The sequence below is a fragment of the Microtus oregoni genome, unplaced genomic scaffold, assembly GCF_018167655.1.
Source record: "Microtus oregoni isolate MIOR12 unplaced genomic scaffold, Mior012 000005F_ref0000423, whole genome shotgun sequence".
Classification (NCBI taxonomy): domain Eukaryota; kingdom Metazoa; phylum Chordata; class Mammalia; order Rodentia; family Cricetidae; genus Microtus; species Microtus oregoni.
The window spans coordinates 23,458,530-23,485,567 of record NW_024543064.1 but is presented as its reverse complement, the minus strand read 5'-3'; the positions used below and the strand labels follow the sequence as shown (position 1 = coordinate 23,485,567).

The 27,038-nt window shown below is 45.1% G+C and overlaps 1 protein-coding gene across 2 annotated transcripts; it reads right to left on the bottom strand.

Annotated features, from left to right (window-relative positions):
- Nucleotides 1-479: 479 nt before the first annotated feature.
- On the bottom strand, nucleotides 480-17,110 carry Zbtb8b (zinc finger and BTB domain containing 8B). 2 transcript variants are annotated; one of them, XM_041652822.1, is made up of 4 exons: nucleotides 17,074-17,110; nucleotides 6,597-7,603; nucleotides 1,626-1,804; nucleotides 480-1,208 (listed from the first exon to the last, which is right to left on the bottom strand). In XM_041652822.1, the coding sequence occupies exons 2-4, from the start codon at nucleotides 7,561-7,563 to the stop codon at nucleotides 894-896; spliced, it is 1,461 nt and encodes a 486-aa protein (XP_041508756.1). In that variant the 5' UTR covers nucleotides 7,564-7,603; nucleotides 17,074-17,110; the 3' UTR covers nucleotides 480-893. The 2 variants fall into 2 exon arrangements, with proteins under 2 accessions (XP_041508756.1, XP_041508757.1); XM_041652823.1 differs by lacking the exon at nucleotides 17,074-17,110 and adding an exon at nucleotides 16,900-16,953.
- Nucleotides 17,111-27,038: the final 9,928 nt, after the last annotated feature.

Below are 27,038 nucleotides of genomic sequence, written 5' to 3'. Positions count from 1 at the left end.
AAAAGGGAAAAAAAAAAGCAGAAAGACCTAGAAATACAGCGTTAGACAAGCCTGCGCTTCTCCCCAGCTCAAGTGTGGGCATAAACCAGGTGAAAGAATGTTAGTGCGACAGCCATCTCCAGGTGCACCGAATCGCTGCACGGAAATGACTACGAAAAGCAGGGGAACATTTTACATTTTGTCCGAACAACTTGTTTTATGATCTCAGAATAGGGTATTTGTGTGTATGCAATTGTCAAATAGCCTACCAGCCTGGCTCACAGGCTCTTTGGGGGTGGGGGTGGGGGAGCTTGTTAATTTAACTTCATCCAGCTGGGCAAGCCTGGGAGCCCTAATGAACTTACTACAAACTTGCAGAGTTTGTCTGCACACAGCTCCCAACCTTCAGGAGTGCAGACTGCAATTTAGAGAGGACCTTTATGACCATGGACCCAGCCCTTCCTGCTTCTTATCAAAGCAGGTTCCCTTCAACTTAGCCAGAAAATTAAACTGTGGAACTTGATATGAAAAGCTTGGCAGGGAAAGACTGGTACCCAGCCAGCACATTTTGCCACCTTTTCAGAAAACGGTAACGATAAGAGAATGCAGAAGGTTGAAAGAGTGGTAAGCAGGGAGGATTTTCTTATTTTCCTCCCACCCAGAGTTGGCTTCTCAAAAAGGAAATTAGGAAGGCTCGGGACCAACCTTGATTCATTCGGAACCAAGGTGAGGCCCACAGAACCCGCAGAATCCATGCTAAAAATCAGTCTTCTGAGTCACGACATCCAGACTCGGCTATGCAGTCTAACAAGATGGAGGGGGAAACAGCCCCTAAGTTCCACAAAATTAAACAGACGGTCGCTCTTACTGTAGAACAAGCAGCAACACCTAAAACCACTTTCCCAACGATTGATTCACGTAAGTGTCTCTCGGTCTGGTAAGCTGGGCCGACTGCGCGGCTTGTCATCGGACTCGTCCACAGCTGGGTCATTCTCTTCACCAGACTCCACATAGATGGGCCAGTCGTCCGCGTCACTCTTCCCGTGGCTTTCGGAAGAAGCCTCCCCCAGGCTAAGGTTGACGGGCATCAAATCGTCATCTTCATCGTGGGCGTCTGTGACACACGTGCAGCCGTCACACAACCCGAAGCGCCGCAGCCCCTGGGACAGGTGACTGGTAAAGGTTCTTCGACAGCCTTTGCAGATGATAGGACGGTTGGATCTGTGGACCTGGCAGCAGAAGCGGAGGCGGTAAATGCAACAGAAAAGGGGTCAGGGAGCTGGAGAGATGACTCAGCAGTTAAGAGTACCGGCGGGACAAATGGAAGTACATTGCTCTCCCACCCCAGGATGCTGAGTCTGGTGGGAAATTGGGGATACAGCTTACTCTACATCCATATCAGGGGGAAGAGGCCCACAGTCTGCTGGCCCTGCCAGTTCTGGCCTCATGACAGCCATCCTTGAGAAAACCTGAATGTTCCCATGCCAGTGTTAACTTTCTAAACGCCACCAGCCCGGCTTTAATCTGGCAAAAGAAAACGCCACCAAATTCTCTAAAAACCTACAGGGAACAGAGACGTGAAAGGCAGGCTTGCCCTCAGATTAGAAAACAGACGTAGCCCTTGCAGTAACGTCACCGACACTTACGCTCAGGGCATGGCTCCGAAGGTGCTCCTGCCGTGTGAACCTCTTGCCACAGGTCTCGCAGGGGTAAGGCCGCTCCCCAGTGTGCGATCGGATATGCCGCTTGAGGATGCCCTTCTGCTTGGCAGTGTAAGGGCAGAAAGGACACTTGTGGAGCTTGATGGGGACCACCAGCACGTCACCTGAGGAATCCAATAGACCGTAAACCGCATCAACCACAGCCAGCTTGCAGGGTGGGACTGGGAAACCCCATCCATCCCAGACAGAGGGAGAGTCAACAACCCCACCTGCTAGCAAGCAGCAAGATGCCAGTACTTGTCCAATTTTGTCTGGCTCCTGAAAGGTCAAAGGTCAAGTTTGCTAAGTGGGCTCCCCCCCACTTTTCCTTCCCTGTGCTGGAGACTGAAGTCAGGGCCATGAGTGTGTTACACAAACAGTCTGTTACTAAATGTCATCCCTATACGTCTAGCTTGGTTTCTGGTCTTGAGTATTAGGCTTTAATGGCTGAAACATCTCTCCAGCCCATAAAAGTTTTTTGCTGTTGTTTAAGATTTATTTTTTATGCCGGGCAATGGTGGTACATGCCTTCAATCCCAACACTTGGGAGGCAGAGGCAGGTGAATCTCTGTGTGTTCAAGGCTAGTCTGGTCTACTTATGTGGGATTCTCCTCTGTATGCTGTGATTACCACTGATTAATAAAGAACCGCAGAACAGAACTAGGTGGGGGAAGCTAGGCTGAATGCTGGGAGAAAGAAAGTGGGGTCAGAGAAAAGCAATGTAGCCCCCAGCAGAGACAGATGCCATAACTTTACCCAGTAAGCCACAGCCTTGTGGCAATACACAGATTAATGGAGATAGGTTAATTTAAGATATGAGTGAGCCAGAAATACGCTTAAGCTATAGGCCAAACAGTATTGCAAATGATATGGTTTCTGTTTGATTATCTTGGGGCTCAGCACCCGGGAACAAACAAACAGTCTCCTACAACAAATTGGCGCCAACGTGGCCAACTAAAATCCACTTAAAACCTGAGAGGGTTTAGGAAGGAATTCCAGGCACAAAACAAAACAAGACAAAACCAGAGTTAAGCATGGCTTAATGCCATGACTCCTTTAAGAGAGGTTTTCCTGATTCAGTGATAGCAGAAAAAAGCCACACAGTTTTGAAATGGCGGCTTTCTGGGCATGAACTCTGGACCTTTCAGGAGTTTGTGGGCAGTGTGCTGCAAGTTACTTGGTGGCAGCATAGGCCAACTGGTTATCAGAGTTGATGTGGTGAGGACAGCTCCTACTGGGCAGTCTCAGAGGCAGTAAATATGCTTCCTCCATGTTGAACTGGGCAGAGCAAGCAGGCAGGGCCATGTTGTCCCTAGCCACACCCACTTAGCATTAAAAAAAAAGTGGTTCTAGTCAGAAAAGGATTACAGATACAATAAAGACAAATCCAGATTAAAAAAAAGACCTCTATGTTGGATAAATGTACATAGGGTTGGGACAGAGAAGAAAAAGAGCATAGAGAGTTATAAAAAAATAGGAATAAAGGGGGCTGGAGAGATGGCTCAGTGGTTAAGAGCATTGCCTCCTCTTCCAAAGGTCCTGAGTTCAATTCCCAGCAACCACATAGTGGCTCACAACCATCTGTAAAGACGTCTGGTGCCCTCAACTGGCCTTCAGGCATACAGACAGAATATTGTATACATAATAAGTAAATAAATATTTTAAAAAAAATAGGGCCGGGCGGTGGTGGCGCACGCCTTTAATCCCAGCACTCGGGAGGCAGAGGCAGGCGGATCTCTGAGAGTTCGAGACCAGCCTGGTCTACTAGAGCTAGTTCCAGGACGGGGTCCAAAACCACAGAGAAACCCTGTCTCGAAAAAGCCAAAAAAAAAACAAACAAAAAAAATAGGAATAAAGAAAAATAAGCCACGTAAAGATGGAATATACACAGAGAGTATGCATTATGTAAATTATCGTGTTTTCTTTGAATTTATTAACTGTAAAGGAACTAAGTACAGAGAGACATTTCATTGTATGGGCTGCTAAGATAAACCAACATATATGTTTTAAAGGTTTCTTGATTTCAAAATATGGGTCAAAGGATATGTTGCTTTGGAAAAGAGGCTCTTCTTTTGTTTTCACAGAGGATGAGAGCCTGTGGAATCCTTCCAGATAATGTGGTTTGATGGACCAAGAGCCCCTGAAAGGTCACTGTGAACACCACCAAAAATTACTTTGCCCAACAAAAAGCAGGAAGCAGTTTGGAGAGAACTGTGCCCCAATTCCCTGAATGATTGTTTATAAACATTTGTTTACATTTAAAGGGAGATATGCTATAGAGATTTGCATTGGTATGGATCTTGATTTATTGATACAAATTTAAGATCAATTTTGTTATATATGTATATTTCTGCTCTTAAGGTAGGGTGTTTGTGCAGCTCATTTAAAAATGTGATGTATAATTAAGAAATATAGGTTAATAGATAGTCATCTATAATAGTCAAGCTTGTAGTCCTGTTAGGTTTTCTAGATATACAGAGATATATTTCAGATAGATAGGTATTCTACAGATCTTTCAAAGACTACAGAATATGGGCATTTAAAATGTTTTAAGAAGTTATGACTTTTCATAACAGTGAGACATTTGCTCCTGGCAGCACCAATCACTTCAAGAGGAAGATAGGCATTGAAGAGGCTCCTCATGGAGCTTGTTAGCCATTTGGGCAAGAAACTCCTCTTGCCTGAACTGTCTGATGGGCCTATAGGCTGAAGATAGATGTTCTAACGGTAGAGAAGATCTCTGGGTGACTGTCCAGGCAGAAAGATGTCTCTGTCAATTCTAGAGTTTTGGAAGTTGCTAACAATACACTTCCTGTTTACTTAGGTAATATTATATCCTTCTGGAGTTTTTGATAGAGTTGAAAAATATATTGCCAGGCAGTGGTGGCGCACGCCTTTAATCCCAGCATTCGGGAGGCAGAGGCAGGCGGATCTCTGTGAGTTCAAGGCCAGCCTGGTCTACAAGAGCTAGTTCCAGGACAGGCTCCAAGGCTACAGAGAAACCCTGTCTTGAAGAAAAAAAAAAAACAAAAAAAGAGTATATAGTTATAGTTACAGTTTTTCTTAGTTATGATAAAAGATAGATGTAAATATTATAACTATAATTCTTGCTTGATACCTGTCTTGTTATATGTAATTTTACTCTTAATGTAATTTTATATGTAATTTTATATGTTATGTATATATTTTAATGTAATGTTATATGTAATTTTACTATGTTAAAGGGGAGGTGATGTGGGATTCTCTTCTGTATGCTGTGAATACCATTGGTTAATAAAGAAGCTCTTTTGGGCCTGTGATAGGATAGAGCAGAGGAAGGTGGGGAAAACCAAACTTAATGCTGGGAGAAAGAAAGCAGAGTCAGGAGAAGCCATGTAGCCCTGCCAGAGACAGAAGCCAGAACTTTAGCCGGTAAGCCACAGCCTTGTAATGATACACAGATTAATGGAGATGGGTTAATTTAAGATATGAGGTAGCCAGAAATATGCTCAAGCTATTGGTCAAACAGTATTGCAAATAATATGGTTTCTGTGTGGTTATTTTGGGGATAAGCAGCCAGGATCAGCCTCCTATAACAGTCTACGGAATGAGTTTCAGGGCATTCAGGGATACACAGAGAAACCCTGACTCGAAAACAAAACAAAATGGAATAGGTATGGTCTGCTTGGAGGTGTGTCATTGGGGACAGGCTTTGACGTTTCAGAAGATCAAGCAAGGCCTGGTGTCTATCTTCTTCCTGCTGCCTGCAGATCAAGATCGAGAACTCTCAGCCCCTTCTCCAGCACCACGTCTGCCTGCACACTGCCATGCTTCCTGCCACGATGATAATGGACTGAACCTCTGAAACTGTGAGCCAGCTCCAATGAAATGTTTTATAAGACTTCCCTTGTTCATGGTGTCTCTTCAGAGCAACAGAAACTCTAAGACAAGTAGTGTACTTGGGAATACATGTGCCATAAGGCATGACAAACTTGTGGCTGCACCTAGAAGTTTATTTTGTTTTATTTTTTTATTTTTTGGTTTTTCAAGACAGGGTTTCATTTTAAACATGATGAGCCTGGGATTCCGTGATAACCCTGAAAGAAACCTAAAACCTCACCAAAATCTCAGGGAGAGGCATGCTTTCACTTTAATTATTGTTGGCATTGGTTTTCCAGAACTAGCTCCAAAGCCAGGAAAATGCCAATATGCACCAGGGAAGATGGACAGAGCTGGATTTCTGGGGGTCACAGGCCGGCCAGTTTAGCAAAACTAGTAGGCTGAAGGTCAACAAAAGATACTGTCTCTAAAAACAAAGTAGGGGCTAGAGAGATGGATAAACACCTTAGAGCACTGGTTGCTCTTCCAGAAGACATGGGTTCAATTCCTAACATACCTGTGGCAGCTCACAGCCATCAGTAATTTCAGTCCAAGGGGATCTACCACCCTCTTCTGGCCTCTGCATGCATATGATGTACAGATAGATATTCACACAGGCAAAACTTCCATACATATGAAATAAAACAAATTTCCATTTAAAAAATGAAGTTGGGTGGTGGTGGCTCATGCCTACAATCCCAGCACTTGGGAAGCAGACATAGTTGGATCTCTGTGAGTTCAAGGCCAGCCTCGTCTACAGAGTGAGTTCCAGGACAGTCAGGGCTACACAGAGAAACCCTGTCTCGAAAACAAAACAAAAAACAAGGTGGACATCTCTTGAGGTGCAACATCTATTATTGTCCCCTGGTCTCCACACGCATGCACACACACGGTACACAGAGTCTACATACAACAAGTACTCGATTAGTACTGGCGGTGGTGGCAGCAATGCCGGCGGTGGTAGCAGTGGGGAGACGGTGGTGCTGACTGTCATGACGATGGGAGAACACAAGGCACAGACAAATGTGGGGAGACAGAATGACTGTGATCGGAACTCACCTGAGTCCTCTCTATACCAGTCATTCTGAACGTCCATCACGGAACTCATGGCCGCTCCTGCACCTTCCAGTCTCCCCCCCCAACTATGAGAAAACTGATGATCCGAGTCATCTTTGCTCTGGACAGCACCGCTGCGCAGGAGAGCTTCCAGGAACTGCTTCACATGGTAGCTGCTGTAAGTCAAGTCCAAGGCCTGGTGACCGGACAGGCCGTCCTCCGCATGGGCCAGTGGGGCGGCATACTGCTGCAGCTGCTCGCTGGCCTCCACTTCCACTCCGGCCACATCAAACTCTACCTTGGGTTCAACCCGCGTGGGCACAATAGAAAGGTCACTGTCAGAGGCGCCGGAGCTCTGGCTGTCTTTGACCACCAGTTCCAAGGGATGGCAGTCATCACACGGGGATGCTCTCGTACACTCCGCACTCCCTTCTCCCCCTACTGGGGAGGAGACAAAGCTCTTGGTACCACAGGACGTCCCCTCCGGTCCTGAACTTGGACTTCCACTGTCTATCTGATGAGCTGCAGCAGCGGCAGCTGCTGCCGCGGCCGCTGCCACAGCTGCAGCCACGGCAGCTTCTTTCTCCATCTTTCGGCAAATGTCAAGGGAAGACCTGATGTACGCCTTGCAGAAGTTGACCACGTCATTCATCTGCAGGTAGCTGGCAGCTGACATAACTTCAATCACATTCTCGCCACACAAGTCCAACTTCCCGGAGTAGAGAAAATCTAAGATGGTGGAGAAGGCGTCCGAGGTGACAATGTCCAAGGAGGCAGTGCTGTGCCGCCCACTGTCCTCAATGTAGTGAAGGAGCAGGGCCCGGAAGTAGCCACTGTTAGCAAACAAGATGTTCCTGTGGGCCTTGAAGACACGCCCTTCCACAATGATGCTGCAATCACAGAAAAAGTCCCTTTTCCGCTGCTCGTTCAGCTCCCCCAAGAGCTTGGCGCAATAGGACTGCGCCTCCATTTCTCCACCAGCCACTGCCGCTCTGGAGGGGCCTGGAGCTCTGCCAAGATTTTTAGATATAAAACTTTAGATTCACCAAGATAAAATCGAGTATTTTCTCTAATTTTCCCAAATACAAATGGACTGGATATTGTAACTGTAATTCTTTTTTGTTAACCTTTTTTTTTTGTATATAATTTTACTATGCTAAAGTTAAAACCTTCCTTTTAAATTAGAGAAAAGGGGGAAATGCTGTGGAATAATCCTCCTGTACACTGTGTGAATATATGTCGCTATGATTGGTTTAATAAACAAGCTGACTGGCCAATAGCTGAACAGGGTAAGGTTAGGCAGGAGGAAGGGCAGAATCAGAGGAGATGCCAGCCAGCTGCCAGGGAAGCAGGACATGTAGAAAATGAGGTAACAAGCTATGAGACACATGGGGGCTGGAGAGATGGCTCAGAGGTTAAGAGCACTGGCTGCTCTTCCAGATGTCAATTCTCTGTAAATATATATATATATATATATATATATATATTTAAAGATGAGGCTATATATCTTCATCTATAATGACATCTGGTGCCCTCTTCTGGCATGAAGGCATGCATGCAGACAGAACATTATATATAATAAACAAATCTTTAAAAAAAGGAACAAAAAGTAATGATAGCTAACTGCATGTCACAGTACTTGGTGTTTTACATGGGTTCTTTCTACAACTTTTTATAAAAACCTTGTGGGAGGAGCAGGTATGGTGGTCCATACTCATGATTCTTGTATTCAGAACTCTGAGACAGAAGGATCAGAAGTTCCAGGCCAACTCAGAATAGAGAATGAGACCCTGTCTATAAATAAACAAACGGGGGCTGGAGAGAGGACTCAGTAGCTAAGAGAACTTACTCCTCTTCCCAGGGGACTGGAGTTCAGTTTCCAACATCCATACTGGGCAGCTCCCAATCACTTGTTACTTTAGCTACAAGGGATTCAATACCCTCTGTTTGCCTGCATGGGCACCTACATACCTACACATAAAAATATATCTTCCAAAAAATGGAAAAATAAAACTGGCTGGGAGATGGGGTAGTACACAACTTTAATTCCAGCACTCACGAGTCAGAGGCAGGAGGGTCTCTGTGAATTCAAGGCCAGCCTGGTCTACAGAGGGTTCCAGGACAGCCAGAGATAAACAGAGAAGCCCTGCCTCAAAAACAAACAAACAAACCATAAATTTGACACTTGAGAGGCAGAGACCAGAGAATCAGGAGTTGGTCATCTTTGATTTTTCTACTCTTATTTATTTATATTACGTGTATGTATGTATATATGCATTTGGGCATGTGGGTACCATGGTGCACATGCAGAAGTCAATTCTTTGACCATATAGGTCCTGGAAGTTGAAATCAGATCATTGGGCTCAATGGCAAGTTCCTTTACACTCTGAGTCATCCCAACATCCCCAATGTCATCTTTGATCATACAGACAGTTCAATGCCAGCTTGGTCTAGCATTGAAACCGTCTCAACAAACAAAAAAGTCTGGGGATGTGGCTCAGTTGGCAGAGTGCCTGCCTGGCAAACATAAAGGCCTGAGTTCCATCTCCAGCCCCCCATAAACTGAACATGGTGGCAGACACCTGTAATCCCAGCACTAGTGAGGTAGGAGGATCAGGAGTTCAAGGCCCTCCTCAGCAATATAGCTAGTTCTAGGTTAGCCCAGGACGTAGCATCTTATCTCAAATAATAAATAAATCCCTTGTCAGTCCTAATTTTGTTCCTATTCTTCTGATAAAGAAATCAAAGATAGGAAATGACCTAGCTATGGCAGAAGCAGGACTCAGAACTGGGTTTCCTGGTGTCAAGTCAATGGATCTTAGGCACGGTGTTCTACTCTCTTCAAGGTTCAAATGTCAGTTTCCTTTTCAGTGTCCTGATGTGAACATAGAGATTAGGCTTAGACTCTTATCTTCTGTAGTAGTCTATTGTATGAGAGGCTGCTTGTTTGTTTTCCAGCCACTCAGACTTCTGAAATAACCACACAGAAACTATATTAATTAAATCATTACTTGACCCATTAGCTCTAGATTCTTACTGGCTAGCTCTTTACATATTAATTTAACCTGCTTCTATTAATCTGTGTATTGCCATGAGGCTGTGGCTTACCGGGTAAAGTTCTGGCATCTGTCTCCAGCAGGGCTATATGGCTTCTCTTTGACTCTGCCTCCTTTCTCCCAGCATTCAGTTTAGTTTTCCCAGCCTAGCTCTGCTCTACCCTATCACAGGCCTAAGACAGCTTCTTTATTAGCCAATAGTATTCACAGCATACAGAGAAGAATCCGTATCAGTAGTCTAAATAGGAATGACCCCTTTAGTAGTTTGAATGTAACTGGCCCCCATAATCTCATTGGGAATGACACTATTAGGAGGTATGGCTTGGCTTTGTTGGAGGAAACATCACTGTGGGGGTGGGCTTTGAAGTTTCCTATGCTCAGATACCACCCAGTGTCTCAGTTGACTTCCTGTTGCCTGCACACCACCATGGAATAAACATCTGAAACTGTAAGCGAGTCACCCCAATTAGATGTTCTCTTTATAAGAGTTTCATGGTCATGGTGTCTCTTCACAGCAATAAAAACCCTAAGACAGCCCCCATAGACTCAGGTGTTTGATTCCATGGCCATAGGGAGTGGCACTATTAGGAGTGTTGGGGATCTCCAACTAGGGGCCCTCTTCTCCATTCTGGTCTCACTCCTCCCACCGCCCCGTCCCTGAGAAAGCCTGCCACAAGTCCCCATGATGATCACATGATGTGGGATGTCCTGTATATGTGTTCCTTTAATTGGTTAATGAACTAAGCTGTTTGACAAATAGCTTAGCCAGGCAAAAGCAGTTTCTTGCTCAGATGGCTAGCAAACTCCATAAGGAGCCTCTTTGATGCCCATCATCCTCTTAAAGTAATTGGTACTGCCAGAAGCAGACATGCCTCACTGTCGAGAAAAGTCTAAGTTCTTAAAACATTTTAAATGCCATATTCTGTAGGTCTTTGAAAGGTTTGAAGAATACCTATCCATCTGAAATATATCTCTGTGCATCCAGAAAACCAAACTAACATGGCTACAAGCTTGACTATTATAAATGACTATTAATCTGTAATTTTTAATTATACATTAATTTTTTTAATGAACTGTATAAAAATAATACCTTAAACAAAAGTAGAAATATACATATAAAAATTGGCTTTATATTTGTATCAATAGACCAAGATCCATATCAATGTATTCATTTTTATATCATATCTCCCTTTAAATGAAAATATTTATAAACAATCATTTTGGGAATTTGGGTGTAGTCTTCTCCAAACTGCTTCCTGCTGTTTGTTGGGTGAAGTATTTTTATGGTTCAGAGACCTTTGTGTGTGGGGGGGATCTTATTCCATCAAACCACATTAGCCTGAAAGGAATCCACAGGTTCTCATCTTCTGTGGGAACAAAAGCAGAAACTCTTTTCCAAACATATCCTTAGACTCAAATTTTAAAGTCAAGATACCTAAAAAAAAAAAAAAAAATGCACAGGCAGTGGTGGCGCACGCCTTTAATCCCAGCACTCGGGAGGCAGAGGCAGGCAGATCTCTGTGAGCTCGAGGCCAGACTGGTCTACAAGAGCTAGTTTCGGGACAGGCACCAAAGCTACAGAGAAACCCTGTCTCAAAATAAATAAATAAATAAAGTCAAGATACCTTTAAAATATATGTGTTGGTTTAGCTTAGCAGCCCTCACAATCAATTGTCTCTCTACAGTTAGCTCATTAACAGTCAAAAAAATTAAAGAAAATACAATAATACACATAATCCAGATTCTGTATTTTCCATTTTTTTTTTTTTTTTTTGGTTTTTCGAGACAGGGTTTCTCTGTGGCTTTGGAGCCTGTCCTGGAACTAGCTCTGTAGACCAGGCTGGTCTTGAACTCACAGAGATCCGCCTGCCTCTGCCTCCCGAGTGCTGGGATTAAAGGCGTGCGCCACCACCGCCCGGCTGTATTTTCCATCTTGATGTGGCTTTTTTTCTATTACTTTTTATTTTTTTATGTCTATTACTTTTTATTATCTTTATACCTTTAACCCATGACTGTCTGTATTCTTTTATATTACTGTCTCTTTAAAGACTTTGTTTTATTTTTTAAAACTATTTACTTCCTTTTATAACTGTCTATACTCATTTTCCTCTCTCTTCCAATCCTACATACATCTTTAAATACACTGTGTCTTGTTTAGAGGTCTTTCATGTCTGAATCTGTTCTATTGTGTATCTGAAAATCCTTTTCTGACAAGGAGCATTTTAAATGGTAAGCATTTTAAAATGGTTCACATCTGAAATGTAAGCCATCCCCAATTAAATGTTGCCATGGTCAGAGTCTATTCACAGCAACAGAAATCCTAAGACATCTTCCATCACTGTTTTTGGGAAAATCTGGTAGATTCTTGGGTCTGTCAGCACACACATTCTCTTCTAAGGGTTCTGGAATCCCTCAGGCTGCTACAGAATCATTCTCCCCTCACTCTTGGCCAATGTGCTCTGCAGGACGCTGGCACCACCCAGCTCAGTCTCCAGGTGTGTCCGTTATCACACAGCCTACTACAATCAATGACTCTTACTCTCTGACCATCACTGACTCAGAAGGGGCACTGGGGCTTGGTTAGAACCAACGAATAGCAAGGGAGCTTTTGTTGGACAGATGAGGAGTGTGCTGCTAAGCCACCAGAAAAACCAGCCTTACAAAGGTGACATCAGGACTTAACCGATGGAACCTGGGGACAGTAGAAAAGCTCTGGCTCAAGCTGTGTCCCAATCAGTTAAGTACCTTTTTTGCCTTAGTTCCTCTTAGTGACTGAACTCTCTCTGCAACCACTGGCGAACACCTTCCTACTGTTTCAGCCCTGACCAGCTCTGTCTGAAGACTGCAAGCTCTTGAAAGGCACAGGCGTGTCTTGTTAAATTCGACAGCATTCATAGCAGCCAGCAGAGTGAGTGTTTTGGATAAAGAATGTTTGCTAAATTAAAAGGCACGCTCCTATTTTTAACTGCCAGGCAGAACAAGTATAATCAAGCTTGGAATCTTCCCGGCGGTGGGGAAAATGGAGGTGCTAGCTGTCTGCTCCAAGCGCTCCCCCTTCTCCCCTTCCCCCACCCCACATCACACCACAACCATCCATTAAGCACTCCTCCTTCTGATCCACTGAACTCAGAACAGTCCTGAAAACAAACACAGCCAGATCTCTGTAGCAGGGGCTTCTACATCCATGCATTCAGTCAACTATGGACTAACAATATTTGAGAGGAGAAATATTTTTGATTGATTTTATTGACTGCTTTACTGATCGATTGACTGACTGATGGATTGGAAGGGGGTACTAGGGGGCATATGTGCCACAGTATTTGTGTGAAGTTCAGAGGACAAGTTGCGGAAGTTGGTGCTCTTACCATGTGAGTTCTTGGGAATGAAACTCAGGTCATCAGGCTTGGCAGCAAGCACCTTTTACCCACAGAGCCAAATCACAACTAATTCCTATATTCTTAGGTTCATCTTAAACTCAACAAAATTATATCTTCATTTTAAAAAGTTTCCTCAGCCGGGCGGTGGTGGCGCACGCCTTTAATCCCAGCACTCCGGAGGCAGAGGCAGGCGGATCTCTGTGAGTTCGAGACCAGCCTGGTCTACAAGAGCTAGTTCCAGGACAGGCTCCAAAACCACAGAGAAACCCTGTCTCGAAAAACCAAAAAAAAATAAAAAAATAAAAAAATAAAATAAAAGGTTTCCTCATCCAAAGTAGATAAAGTAAACACTATTTTATTTTATTTTTTAAATATTTATTTATTATGTATATAATATTCTGTCTACATGTATGCCTGCAGGCCAGAAGAGGGCACCAGACCTCATTACAGATGGTTGTGAGCCACCATGTGGTTGCTGGGAATTGAACTCAGGAACTTTTGGAAGAGCAGGCAATGCTCTTAACCACTGAGCCATCTCTCCAGCCCCATAAACACTATTTTAAAAGGAAGAGCACTTCCCAGGCAGTGGTGGCACACAACTTTAGTCCCAGCACTCAGGAGCAGAAGCAGGCGGATCTCTGTGAGTTCGAGGTCAGCCTGGTCTACAGAGCAAGTTCCAGGACAGGCTCCAAAGCTACAGAGAAACCCTGTCTTGAAAAACAAAACAAACAATAAAGAAAAATAAAAAAGAGTACCATATTATATCTGTAGGATTCTTTTTGCTTGTTTGTTTGTTTTTGTTTTTTAAGACAGTGTTTCTCTGGGTAGCCCTGGATGTCCTAGAACTCACTCTATAGACCAGGCTGGCCTCGAACTCACAGAGATCTGTCTGCCTCTGCCTCCAGAGCGCTGGGATTAAAGATGTGAGCCACCAGTGTCCAGCTGCAGAATTCTTTTTAAAATATACTTATTATTTTTATTATATGAATGTTTTACCTGCACGTATGTCTGATTGCCACCCATGTGCCTGTCCCTGTGGGGATCCTAAGGAGGTATCAGATCCCCTGAAACTGGAGTAATAGATGGCTATGAGCCACCATGTGGGCAACAGGAATTGATCCCAGGTCTTCTGCAAGAACAGCCAGTGCTCTTAACCACTGGGCCATCTCTTTAGCCCCACAGCTGCAGAATTGTATTGCTTCTAAATAAATCAATCTGGGGACATTTCTCCAGCAAATAAAGCCTCATTGTGTCCTCATTCCTTTCTCTAACCATCCTCATATTCTTAGCAACTGTTGTTACTGTCTTTGATAATCAAAACACTATGGGACAAAGACAAACAGGATCTAAAAGGAAAAAAAAAACACTTAAAAAAAATACAGGACCTTGTTAGGTAACACTGGCTGGCTTAAACTCTCTATATAAACCAGACTAGCCTCAAATTTGCTTTGGTCCTCCTCATCTCTGCCTCCAGGGGGCTGAGATCCTGGAAAACACAACATGTAAATATTACTTTCATTCTCTCCCACAGCTCTAAAATCAAACCAGTCAAACTGATAACATCAGCTCTTTGTGCAAATACCCTGTGTGGTTGGGGATATAACTTGGACATCTTTGGGCTGGAGAGATGGCTCAGTGGTTAAGAGCACTGCCTGCTCTTCCAAAGGTCCTGAGTTCAATTCCCAGCAACCACATGGTGGCTCACAACCATCTGTAATGAGGTCTGGTGTCCTCTTCTGGCCTGCAGACATACAGACAGAATATTGTATACATAATAAATAAATAAATAAATATTAAAAAAAAAACTTGGACATCTTTTTGGAGAGGGAATTTGACAATATTTTTCCAAAATGTAAAAGGTATATCAGGAGCTGGGCAGTGGTGGTGTACACCTTTAATCCCAGCACTTGGGAGGCGGAAGCAGGCGGATCTCTGTGAGTTCAAGGCCAGCCTGGTCTACAGAGTTACAGGACAGCCAGGAATACATACCGTGAAATCCTGTCTTGAAAAAACAAAAACAAGAAAAAATTAAAGCCAACTACTAAGTATGGGGGCTGAAGGTATAGCTCGGATGGCCGGTACTTGTCTTCCTTGCACAAGGTCCTGGGTTTAATCCCCAGCACTTCATACACCGGGTGTATGGTGGAAACAAGAGGCAGAGACGGAAGAATCAAGATTCAGGGTCTTCCTTAGCTACAAACCTTGGCTAAGACGCTGTCTTCAAAACAACAGTTACTAACCGTACTAACCATGTATATTGCCTGATGGAAGGAAGCTATTAGGAACAGGAAAGCTAACCAGAGCTAGTGACGTCCCCAGAGAGACTGTAGGTGAAGCATAGTACAAACTTCTCGACCCCTAAAGGCATCCTAGCCAGACTACAGGACTGGTTTTAGTCAAGAGCCGAAAACAGGGGCTGGAGAGTTGGCTCAACAATTAAAGAGAAAATACTGCTTTCCAAAGGACCTGAGTCCAATTCCCATTGCTTAAATCAGGTGACTCACAACTGCCAGTATCTCCAGGGGTATCCACATCTCTGGCCTCTGTGAGCAGCAGCATTCCAAGACCTGTACTCACACACATTAAAAAAAAAAAAAAAGCCTGGCTTTGTCTCTTTTACCCCCATTTATTTTGCTTTTTTTTGGGGGGGGGGAGATACAGTTTGGCTGTGTAGACCAGGCTAGCCTTTACTTGCTTCCATTCACCTGCCTCTGCCTCCCAGGTGCTAGGATTACAGATATACACCTCCACCGCTGGGCCAGCCTCCTCTCTTTCTGACAACTCTCCTCCAGTCCCACCAACCTGAGAATAAAAATAGATCCTCAATTACAAGAATTTTCTGTGTGTCATTCATTAAGAAATGCTATTTAACTGCAGAGGCAGGAGCAAACGGATCTCTGTGAGTTCGAGGCCAGTCTGGTCTACAGAGTGAGATCCAGAACATCTAGGACTGTTACACAGAGAAACAGTCTCGAAAAACCAAAAAAGAAGAGAGAAAGAGAGAGAGAGAAAAGAAAGAAAAGAAGGAAGGAAGAAAGAGAGGAAGGGAGGGAGGAAGGAGGCAAAATGCTAAGCAAACTCCTTGAGAAGCACATCAGCCTTACACTAACACTTATGCGGTATATCTTCATTTTTCGGGGTGAGGGAGGGAAACTGAGGCTCAAAGATACAGATTACACGCTCAGGATTTAGAATCTACAGTCAACTGATTCCAGAGAGGAGATTATTAAAAACTATTTACCGATCTCCCCAAACCCTCTACCAAGTCCAGAGAAACCGGGAAGCCACTCCCTCCTCTGACCCATAGAAAGGAGGGAGTTCCCATTCGCAGGCGTAGGATTTCTGACCAATTGCATCTCCGGTTCTCCTGCTAAACTGCTTTCAAGACACAGGGAACAATCCATCCAGAGTCAGAGGACCAGAGGAGGCCACTGGCACCAGGCACTGGGCACAGTCCCTGGTGTCTGGGTGTGGAAACCGAGGCCTTGCCTCTCCCATGTCTTTCCGCCAGCAAAGTGACCATCGCCGAGGCGGACGCTGGCCCAGCCTGGCCAAGCCCTGGCTCTCGGGTATGGTTCAGGATCAGAGTGAGCGGAAGCTAGAACTCCCACTTGGACCACTCAGGGAGAGCCACCCACAGCTAGGGAGAGCGGGGCATGTGTCTCGTGTCCGTTCGCCCCACGTAAAGAGAGAGGGTCTGCCCCTCCGCTCAGCCGGGGTCCAGGGAGTTGCTGGGCCGGGCGGTCCAAAGCTGGCTGAGAAAGATAACCGTGCTTGCTACCCACACCCGGTCCCCCGAGTCAGCCCTCCGAGGTCCCCCCAACCAACTTTCCCCCAAAACCAACGAAAGCCGGCCGGATGCTGGATTCTCACCTGGCACCGGGTTCCAGCTGCCGAAAACGGGCTGCGAGCACCGACACGCCCCCCTTTCATTCACCTGCGCCCTCCGGTAAGAGGCGGGGGGGGAGACGGCCAATGGTGGGAGACCTTAGGCTGACGAAGGCGGGCCCTTCAGCCTGCAGGTTCGTCAATGGTCCCAGCACCCACCTCTAGAGGATGCGCTCTGAAAGCTCCAGCATTGATGGGGTGATGGGAGTTGTGGTCTCAGCGCTCTCTTTTCAGGAAAGAGCTAGTGGACAAGACTACAAGTACCAAGATGCCCAAGAGGATAAGAATCAGCGCTGGAAAAAAAAAAAAAAAAAGAAAAGAAAGAAAAACAAAAAGGCAAAGCCCTGGGCTGGAGAGATGGTTCAGAGGTTGAAAGCATTGCCTGCTCTTCCAAAGGTCCTGAGTTCAATTCCCACAACAACATGGTTGCTCACAACCATCTGTAATGGGGTCGGGTGCCCTCTTCTGGCCTGTAGGCATATACACAGATAGAATATTGTATAAATAAATACATTTTTTTTAAAAAAAAGGCAAAGCCCTAATAAGGCTGGAGAGGTGGACAGGTGGTGAGGTAGTTAAAAGCATGTACTACTCTTGCATAGCGCCTGAGTTCAGGCTCCATTCCCCTCAGGCTGCTCACGACCACCTGTAACTTCAACTCCTTCGGGCCTCAGGGGCACCTACATGCATGTATACATACCCCCACACAGGCATACATATACACAATTTTTTAATGTTAAATTAAAAAGATAAAATAAAATAAGTGGGGTAAATAAATTGGATAAATGATTATCCAAAAGTAAAGTGCTTTATACACAAGCATGTAGACCAGGCTAGCCTCAAACTCACAGAGATCCACCTGCCTCTGCCTCCCAAGTACTGGGATTAAAGGCATGAGACACCCTCTAAACTCTCCCAACACACACACACACACACACACACACACACACACACTCCCACTCCCTACCCCTGCCATGAAGACCTAGGTTTAGATTCCCAGGATCCTCAAAAAAGCCAGGTATGGAAGTTACCGTGGCGTTGAGAGGAAGAGAGAGGTGCATCCCAGGGGCTCAGTGGACAGGCAGTCTAACCGAAACGTTAGTTCGTTCCAATAGATAAGTTCCAGTATCAGCAGGAAACTCGGTCTCAGAAAACAAGGAGCAGAGTGATGGAGGAAGATGCCGGCCATCGACCATTGGTCAACACACACACACACACGTGAACACACACACACACATATGTGCTCACACACACACGAACACACACACGTGTAAACACACACACCAAGATAAACACACACAGAGACAGGTAAACACATACATACATAGGTGAACACACACAGGTGAACACACGCACAGGTGAACACACACACACAGATAAACACACACATGTACAGGTGAAACACACACAGGTGAACACACACAGCTGAACAAACACGCACAGGTGAACACACATGCACAGGTGAACACACATGCACAGGTGAACACATACGCACACATACACTGCTTTGTTTTGTTTTAAGCTTTGAGGCAGCAGAAGCCTTGGTCAGGAAGAAATTAGATTCTTTCTCTCACAGGTTTGACCAAAATGTAAATACATCCATTTTTTAACTTTTCCTGATTTCTTCCGGAATCCATGTGCACGAGTGGTGACTGTGGAGGCCAGCGAGGGCTTTGATCCCCTGGAACTGGAGCTACAAACTGTCTTGAGGAACCATGAAGGAGCTGGGGAATCACACCCAGGTCCTCTCTGCAAGAGCTGCAGTGCTCTTAAGCCACAGAACCAACACTCCAACCACACTGTAACAGACAAGGCTTAGAATGGATCATACAATGCTTTTTTATTATTATTTTCTCTTTTTTGAGAGAGGATTTCTCTGTGTAGCCCACAGGAAGCCACTGAGAGCCCTGTCTCTATATGCCAGTGAGCCTGAGAGACTGTGGGACTAGAAATCCACACCCAGCTTCTTGTCCAGAACTTTCCTTAGCTTTGTCAGGCTCTGTGTTTGGATATTTGAGCACCATGCTGGGTACTATATGTTGATTTTTTTTTCTTTTTCTTCTTACTATCTTTCTTTCTTTTTTTTGAGACAGGGTTTCTCTGTATCTTTGGAACCTGTCTTGGAACTCACTCTGAGATCAGGCTGGCCTCGAACTCACAGAGATCAGAGATCTGCCTACCTCTCCCTCCCAAGTAGTGGGATTAAAGGTGTGCACCACCACTGCCTAACTGATGAATTTTTCTTTGGGCCACCAGTCCACAAAAAAAAAATGACACAGAAAGTTATTGTTAATTATGAAAGCTCGGCCTATAACTTGGGTTTGTCCTTCTAGCTTTTATAATTTAATCTATGTTTCACCTTGTAGCTTTTTACCTCTCTTCCATCTTGCACCTCCTGCTTCTTCTCTGTGTCCTCTGGCATCTCTCTCCAGCCCCCAAAGGTGGAAGACTTCAATTTCAGAGGAAATTGTTACACAACACTAACTGTTAACTATTTTCTCCTGAAAAATCAAAAAAAAAAAAAGGTTAAATATTCTCTGTATATAATGGCACAGGCCAAACATTTCTCTTCCAGAAAAGACATAGTAAGGAAAGAGTGAGCAAGGCAGAGCCAAAGCCAGGGCAGAAATAGCCTGGAGCCACACTCAGTGCCTAGAGCACCCCTCTGCAATCCCGCCACCTGCAGCACACACACGAGTAGAGTGGTGTGCACCTGCTAGTCCAGCCTGGGGGAGGCAGAGGCAGGAGGGTCCCTCATCTCGCTGGCCAGCCAGTCTAGCTGGATAGGTGAGTCACAGGTTAGTGGGAGAAGCTAGCTCAAACAGTAAGGCAGAAACAAATTGAGGAAAACATTCAGCATTCACCTCTGTCCTACACACACACACACACACACACACAAACCCAAACAACAACAACTACAAATGTGTTTTCAAGACAGGGTTTCTCCATGTAGCTCTGGCTGTCTACTAAATAAAGTGTAATTATTTTATTTACTTATTTATTGGTTTTCTACACAGGGTTTTGTGTGTGTGTGAGCATGTGTGTGTAGCCTAGGCTGTCCTGAAATTTGCTCTGTAGACCAGGCTGGTCACAAACTCACAGAGATCCACCTGCCTCTGCCTCTGAGCGCTGGGATTAAAGGTGTGCGCCACTACCGCCCAGTCACATTCTGAACTTCTAACAGTCAGTTCTAGAAGTCTGAACAAGAACCACTCAGTTAGCTTTCTCTATTTTACCTGTACCAGCTAGGTATATTCACTTGGTGCCAGATTACACAATATATTTAATCCTTCCTGCCAACTCTACGCTGGTGTCTCCACAGTGGAACCAGGGTGGGCTTGTGCCACTGAAACCTGCAGAAGGCCTAGAAGGCTTGAATCACCTCCCAGGACCATCCAAGGCCTGGCTGCCTTTCATTGAGATACCAAGTCTCTCCTGGGATCTGGAAGTCTTCTCAGGAACACTTCCTTGGAGAAGCAGCATATGAATGAACCCACACCGCCATCTAGTGGTGTATGCGTGTATGAGCTTCTTAGGAACAGGGCCAGGATCCTAGGGCAAGAACCATCACAGCTAATTTCCGAGCAGTGCTGTTAGGCTCCGAGGCTCTGTTAAGCAGTGGTGTTAGGCTCCGAGGACAGCGGTAGGAGGGTAAAACGAGGATAGTTCGCACGTGTAATCCTCACAACAACCGCAGTTTACATCGTAAGGACAGACACACCAAAGTCTGGAAAGGCCACACAGCTGGAAAGTGACTGACCTGAGATTTGAGTCCAAATCCACTTGAGGCTGGAAGTGATGCCAGTGGAGGGGGAGGGGTCCGGGATCAAGGCTCGGGAATGGATAGATGAGGAAGATGAGAGCTCTTTGAGTTTCTCTAAGAACCTTGAAGGCTTTGTGAGCAAGCACTGTCCTAGGCTTGAGGGTGAAGCCACGAGCTAAAGCCGACTCCACCGAAGGGCAGGAAGTCGTCCTTGCCTGGGTGGGAGGGCAGGAAAAGTAAAGGCATAACACGTGGGAAGAGCAGACACTTGAGTTTTAAAAATGTATTTTAGATTTAATTTTTTCCTTGTGAATGAATATTTTCCTATATGCATATATGTGCACTACTTATGTGTTTGTTGGAGTCCCTGGAACTGGGTGTAACGGGTTCCGGACCATAGCAGGCCTCTGAAACCTTAGCACAACTGACTCCAAGGTGGGAGTACCATTCAGGCTGTAAAACTCAGCATGTAGACAGCGCCACCTGCCAAAACTGAAACAAAGGTCTAATCCATCAAAGTCCATAGCTCTGGCAAAGTCTCTAAATGCAAGACCCTTGCTTTTTGGCTTCTGTAGTTCTGCTTCCAGCTAACTGTTCTTGTTAACTGAAGTGTATCAACCCAGGACGTGGTATTTGTGCTTAAGAACTCACCCTGAGAAGGGCTTGGGGCTACACTGGGATTCCAACACCCAGTGCAGCCACTGGCAGGCTACTAAAGACTTGAACAGTCTTTTCTGGTTAAAAAAACAAAACAAACAAACAAACAAAAACAAAAACAAAAAAACACCACAGTTTGGGCTTTTAGATGGTTGTGAGCCATCATATGGGTGCTGAGAATTGAATCCAGGTCCTTTACAAGAGCAACAAGTGCTCTTAACCACTGAGCCATCTCTCCAGCCCCAGGATCTTAATAGACAACATCAGGTTCCCATCAGAAATGCAGCCTTCCCAGATGTGTTCATAGGAAGAGATTCTAGGTCTCTGAATATAAACTTCTTAATTTATAAACGATTGGCTTAATAAATGACCCAGATTTGATCACATCATCGTTACATAACCGAAAACAAAAACGAACAAAAAAGACACAACCTTTTTTTGAGGCAGGGGTCTATGTAGCCCTGGCTGGCCTAGAACTATATATATATATATATATATATATATATATATATATATATATATATAATGTATACAATATTCTGTCTGTGTGTATGCTTGAAGAGGGCACCAGACCTCATTACAGATGATTGTGAGCCACCATGTGGTTGCTGGGAATTGAACTCAGGACCTTTGGAAGAGCAGGCAATGCTCTTAACCTCTGAGCCATCTCTCCAGCCCTGGCCTAGAACTTTCTGTGTAGTTCAGACTGATCTGTAACTCAGAGATACATATACCTCTGCCTTCTGAGTGCTGAAATTAATGGTGTGTGCCACTATGCACAAACAATCTTGTTATCCAACGGTGCATAGCTATAATCCCAGAATTTGTGTGGCTCTTACAATTACCCTTGGGTCTACACAGGAGTTGCAGGGGTGGTAAAAAAGTGACTCGATGCTGGTTTTGTTTTGAAGGCAGGGTGACAGCCTAGGCTACACAGATTCATTTTTACTTTCTGTGCATGGGTATTTTGCCTGCACAATGTATTATGAGCTTATGTGAGTGCTCTGTGTTATGATTTAAGTAAAAATGGCGCTGTTCCCTGAGTGGCTGACCTTGGTGGGGCAGCCAGTCCCATGAGGAGAGACAGACGGATAGGCATGCCCTGCAGAGTGAGGTTGGGTATTTATTTAGTAGGTTATAGAAGGGAGGGGGAGAGGGAGGAAGAAGGGGTTAGAGGAAGGAAGGGGGTGGAGAAGAGCCACTGCAGCGGTAACCTCTTTGGAAGAGGGACAGAAAGGAAGAGAGCTCAGGCTCTCTAGAAGCAGAAGGAAGATCTGCCTGCCTGGACTGGGGAGGGAGTGAGTGGGGCTTGTCTCTTAAAGGGACAGAACAGACCATTACACTTTGTGCCTACAGAAGCTAGAAGGAACCCTTGAATCTCTTAGAACTGGAGTTATACAAGGTTGTGAGCTATCATGTGGTTGCTAGGATGTGGAGGACCGAAAACGTGAGCCTATTATCACATTGACCAAAGGATAGAGAATTGGAACTTCCCTGTAGTTCCTTCAAGGTTATCCTGCCTCTATCTCAAACAAAGGTCCCACCTAGATTTAGGTTCTGCTCTCTCAAGGTTCACGTCAACAAGTGTGACTAATCAGACCTTGTACTCCAGGAATAGGGAAGTAGATGTGTTCCTACCTCAAACAAAACTCTAAGGATCCAACTAAGTTCCAATTCCCTTAAGGAGATAATTTTGGATTCCATACAGGGAATGGTTTGCCTACAGAATGTTTTGATCTAGGGTGTGAGTATGACTTGTTCTAGCAACAGAATGTTTAACTATGGCTGTAACCCGCAGCCTTGAACTGGTATGTTCATTTCCTTGTATAATGTTTTTTTTTGTTTTTTTTTTCGAGACAGGGTTTCTCCATAGCTTTTGGTTCCTGTCCTGGAACTAGCTCTTGTAGACCAGGCTGGCCTCGAACTCACAGAGATCCGCCTGCCTCTGTGCCTCCTGAGTGCTGGGATTAAAGGCGTGTGCCACCTCCGCCCGGCTTTCCTTGTATCATGTTAATGTAGTTTTTTTGTCTTACTCCTACCTTTGGGGCCAGGGGTATTTTAAGCAGTAGGAAATTAAATGTGGGAGAATCTCAGTACTCACTGGAATTCCCTTCTGATACTATTATATGTTTCTCTGTTTTATTATTTTCATTCACATCTTCCTATTCTTTACTAATATTTCCTAAATCCCCACGCCTCTACCCTGGCAAGAGGCATTTTTGTCAAGGCTGGTCCTGACACAAGAATTGGATCTGCTGAAAGAACTGCGGAGCAGTCTCTCCAGCTCTCACAAAGCCCGACTTAAAAGACAAAATTTAGAAACAAAAGTAAACATCAAACAAAGCTTTTGGTGATGTCATACAGGTAAGAAGGACATGCAGTCAGGGGGGAGAGCACTTGTCTGCCACATTTGAGGCCCGATTCAATACCCCAGCTCCAGAAGACTAAAAACCCCTCTGCCAACTCTCCTGGTGTCCAGAAGTCTCAGGCCCTGGGTGCTAACAGCCTTTGCTTATCGCCTCCGTCTCTCTCTCCTCTCATGTCAGCTGTTGCAGAGTGTTCCACGTCAGTCTTTGCCCAGGCTTTTGCAGTGCACATTCTTTCATCCACTCGACAACCGTTGAGTGTGGATCCTACACCAGGCACTGTGCTAGGCGCTGGAGAACGGACAGGCAGCCAAGACAGACAGAAAGCTCTGTCTTCATGGAAACCACATTTCTAGACAGAAGAGGCAGGTAATGTCTTTAAAAAATATAGACACTATCCTCTAGGGTGGTTGATTTGGGGAAAAGAATAAAGCAAGGAAGAAAGATGGTCGTACTGGGAATGTGAGCATGAATATTTTTAGTTTGGGTGGTATTGTTGTTTTTGGTTTTTTAATTTTTTTATATTTATTTATTTATTTATTTGGTTTTTCGAGACAGGGTTTCTCTGTGGTTTTGGAGCCTGTCCTGGAACTAGCTCTTGTAGACCAGGCTGGTCTCGAACTCACAGAGATCCGCCTGCCTCTGCCTCCCGAGTGCTGGGATTAAAGGCGTGCGCCACCACCGCCCGGCTGTTGTTTTTGTTTGAACTCTGTGTAAACCCGTCTGGCCTCAAACTCATAGAGATCTACCTGCCTCTGCCTCCAAGTGGTCAGAGTGGGTAGGAAGTTGAGGTAAGAACATTCTAAGCAGAAAGAACAAATTCAAAGGCTCTGGGTCAGGAAAGCACCAGAAATTTTCAGGGGACTCAAACTGGCCAATGTATATGGAGCAGTTTGTCCAACAAGGGCAGCAACGCAAGGTCAGATGGGGGCGCACAGGAGGAGAATGCAGGTGTTCAGTCTCTTCCTGTGTACAGAAAATGCCTTTTGGAAGACTGTGGGAGGAGGGAGGTGGGGATCTGACTGACATATATTTATGGGACCACTTCAGGGATGGGGATGGCACTGACTGATGGGAAGCTTGCTAACGCTCACACCTCAGGTTAAGGTTAAATCCTCTAGTCAGAAAAACAGAAATAAAAACACAACAAAAAAACACAAACACAATACACAAGCCCTCTTAACCATTTTGTTTGTGAGCTGAATTAGCCCCGCAGTGTGGTGTGTTCACATTGCTGTGCAGCCGCTCCTACCCACCTTCCCGAACTGAAGCCCTGTACCCATTAAACAAAAATCTGTTTTCTCTTCTCCCCCAGCCATCTACTCAACCATCTCTCTTTCTCTGAATGTGACTAGGTCAAGTGCTTCCCTTAAATGAAAGTCACGCAACAGTTATCTGCTTAGCATAACATCGTCAAGGTGCACCGTGTTACATAGCATGTGTTGGAATCTCTTTAAGGATGGGTAATATTCTTTTACAAACATACTTATATTTTGTTTATCCATTCACCCACCAACAAACCCTTCGGTTTCTTTCATGTTTTGGTTATTGCAAATGGTGTTTGAAGTTTCTGCTTTCGGTTCTCTGGGGTATATGCCCAGAAGAGGAACTGCGAGATCATACGGTGATGTTTTGAGGAAATCCTTACGTTACCACAAAAGCAGCAGTGTCAGCCTGCACTCTCAGAGACTAAGGGTTCCACGGAGAGAACAGACTCACTGGATCTACCAAAGCCCAGGCTCTCTCCCAGCTAAGCGGTACTTGACACCGAGACAAATGAAGGCGGTTTTGCATCGTCTCCATGGCAGCAGAGGAAGTGACTGGGTTCTGCCTTTGTTTTAAAGGAGGAGCCAACTGTATTGCAAGGGAGGAATCGAAGATAATTGGCTTGAGCAACTAGAGAAATGAGGTTGCCGTTTATAGATAAGGTTTAGGTGGACACACCAGAAGTTTGTGTTGGGACATGTGACATTTAATATGCTCATTACACATCTAGTAGATGTAAAGAATTTGGTGTTTTAAGAAGATAATTGGATGCTGAAAGAATCTCATAGTTGCAGGTGGCCTTCAAATCTTAAGATTTGGGCTGGAGAGATGGCTCAGAGGTTAAGAGCATTGCCTGCCCTTCCAAAGGTCCTGAGTTCAATTCCCAGCAACCACATGGTGGCTCACAACCATCTGTAATGAGGTCTGGTGCCCTCTTCTGGCCTGGAGACATACGCACAGACAGAATATTGTATACATAATAAATAAATAAATATTTTTTTAAAAAAAAGGACTGGGCTCTTGGACTTTCGAGAAGCAAGAAACAAAAATCTGTGTGGAAGAGATGTCCAGAGGACTGGTCAGGGAGGGCTCCGTGTCCTGAAAGCCCCAGGAGTCAGTCTCTGGGAAAGCGGGAAATGGATAACTGAGTATTAATGGTTCAAGTAAGAGGACAGGAAAATAGAACACAACAGACTCCATCGTTCTTTGACAAACTTCTGTCGGTGGATTGTGAGAAGGAAACAAACAACAAACAAACCAAAAACCTGACTGAGAGAAATTCAAAATATAATAAAAGAAATGGGGGACAATGAATAACTAAGTCAGGAGTCTTTCCACTATGGAGAAGCAGGAAAATGGTTGTTAAACCAGACACAATAATACACACCTTTAATCCTAGCACCGAGGAAGCTGAGGCAGAATAGACTACACAAGTTCCCAGCCAGTCCCGGCACGTGCAAGCGAAGAAGCCCTGTGGCAGAGGTGACTTTAGCTAAGGGGCATCCTTCCAGGAGGGGCGGCAAATAGGATCTACGGAATCCCCTTCCACAATTCAGTAGACCTCAATTCCCCTCTATCAGTCGATCTCAGGATTCTTCCAGAACACATTCAGCTCACGTTTTAAGTTAGGCCACCGAAAGTTGTGACAATTGAATGCGTATCTGCCTCTCCAGATGATACTGGGGGTCATCAGGAGGATAACCTGAAGTAGCCTCGGAGTTTTCCCAACCCTCCAAACTCTGGCTCGGAGCCCCGCAGCCCGAGCTTCCTGAACTAGCCCGGAACAGAACACTGAGCAGCTGCTAGGCAGCAGGTTTCACAAAGGGGAGCGATCCTAGCCCAGCGTTCGACGTTCGAGCCCGGCCCTCCCCTTTTCTCCCTCCTTCCAATCCGCGGTCTAGAAAGCCTGAGGAACTTGGCCCAGAGAGGCCACTGTAGTCAGGGGCTACCAGGAGAGCTAGAGGTTGGTGGGTGGGACCCGAGGGCAAACTTGAATAGGATTGGATCGAGAGTTCAGAGGCGGAGCTAAAAATCGAAATTGAGACTAGGATTAGACAGAGGCGAGGCACATT

What these genes read in the sequence shown, in the direction of transcription:
- Zbtb8b (XM_041652822.1), bottom strand. Translation starts at nt 7,563, where the DNA reads ATGGAGGCGCAGTCCTATTGCGCCAAGCTCTTGGGGGAGCTGAACGAG. An exon ending in CTGGTATAGAGAGGACTCAG is followed by an intron (nt 1,805 to 6,596) that starts GTGAGTTCCGAT and finishes TGGATTCCTCAG; the next exon opens with GTGACGTGCTGGTGGTCCCC. An exon ending in TTCGGAGCCATGCCCTGAGC is followed by an intron (nt 1,209 to 1,625) that starts GTAAGTGTCGGT and finishes TTCTGCTGCCAG; the next exon opens with GTCCACAGATCCAACCGTCC.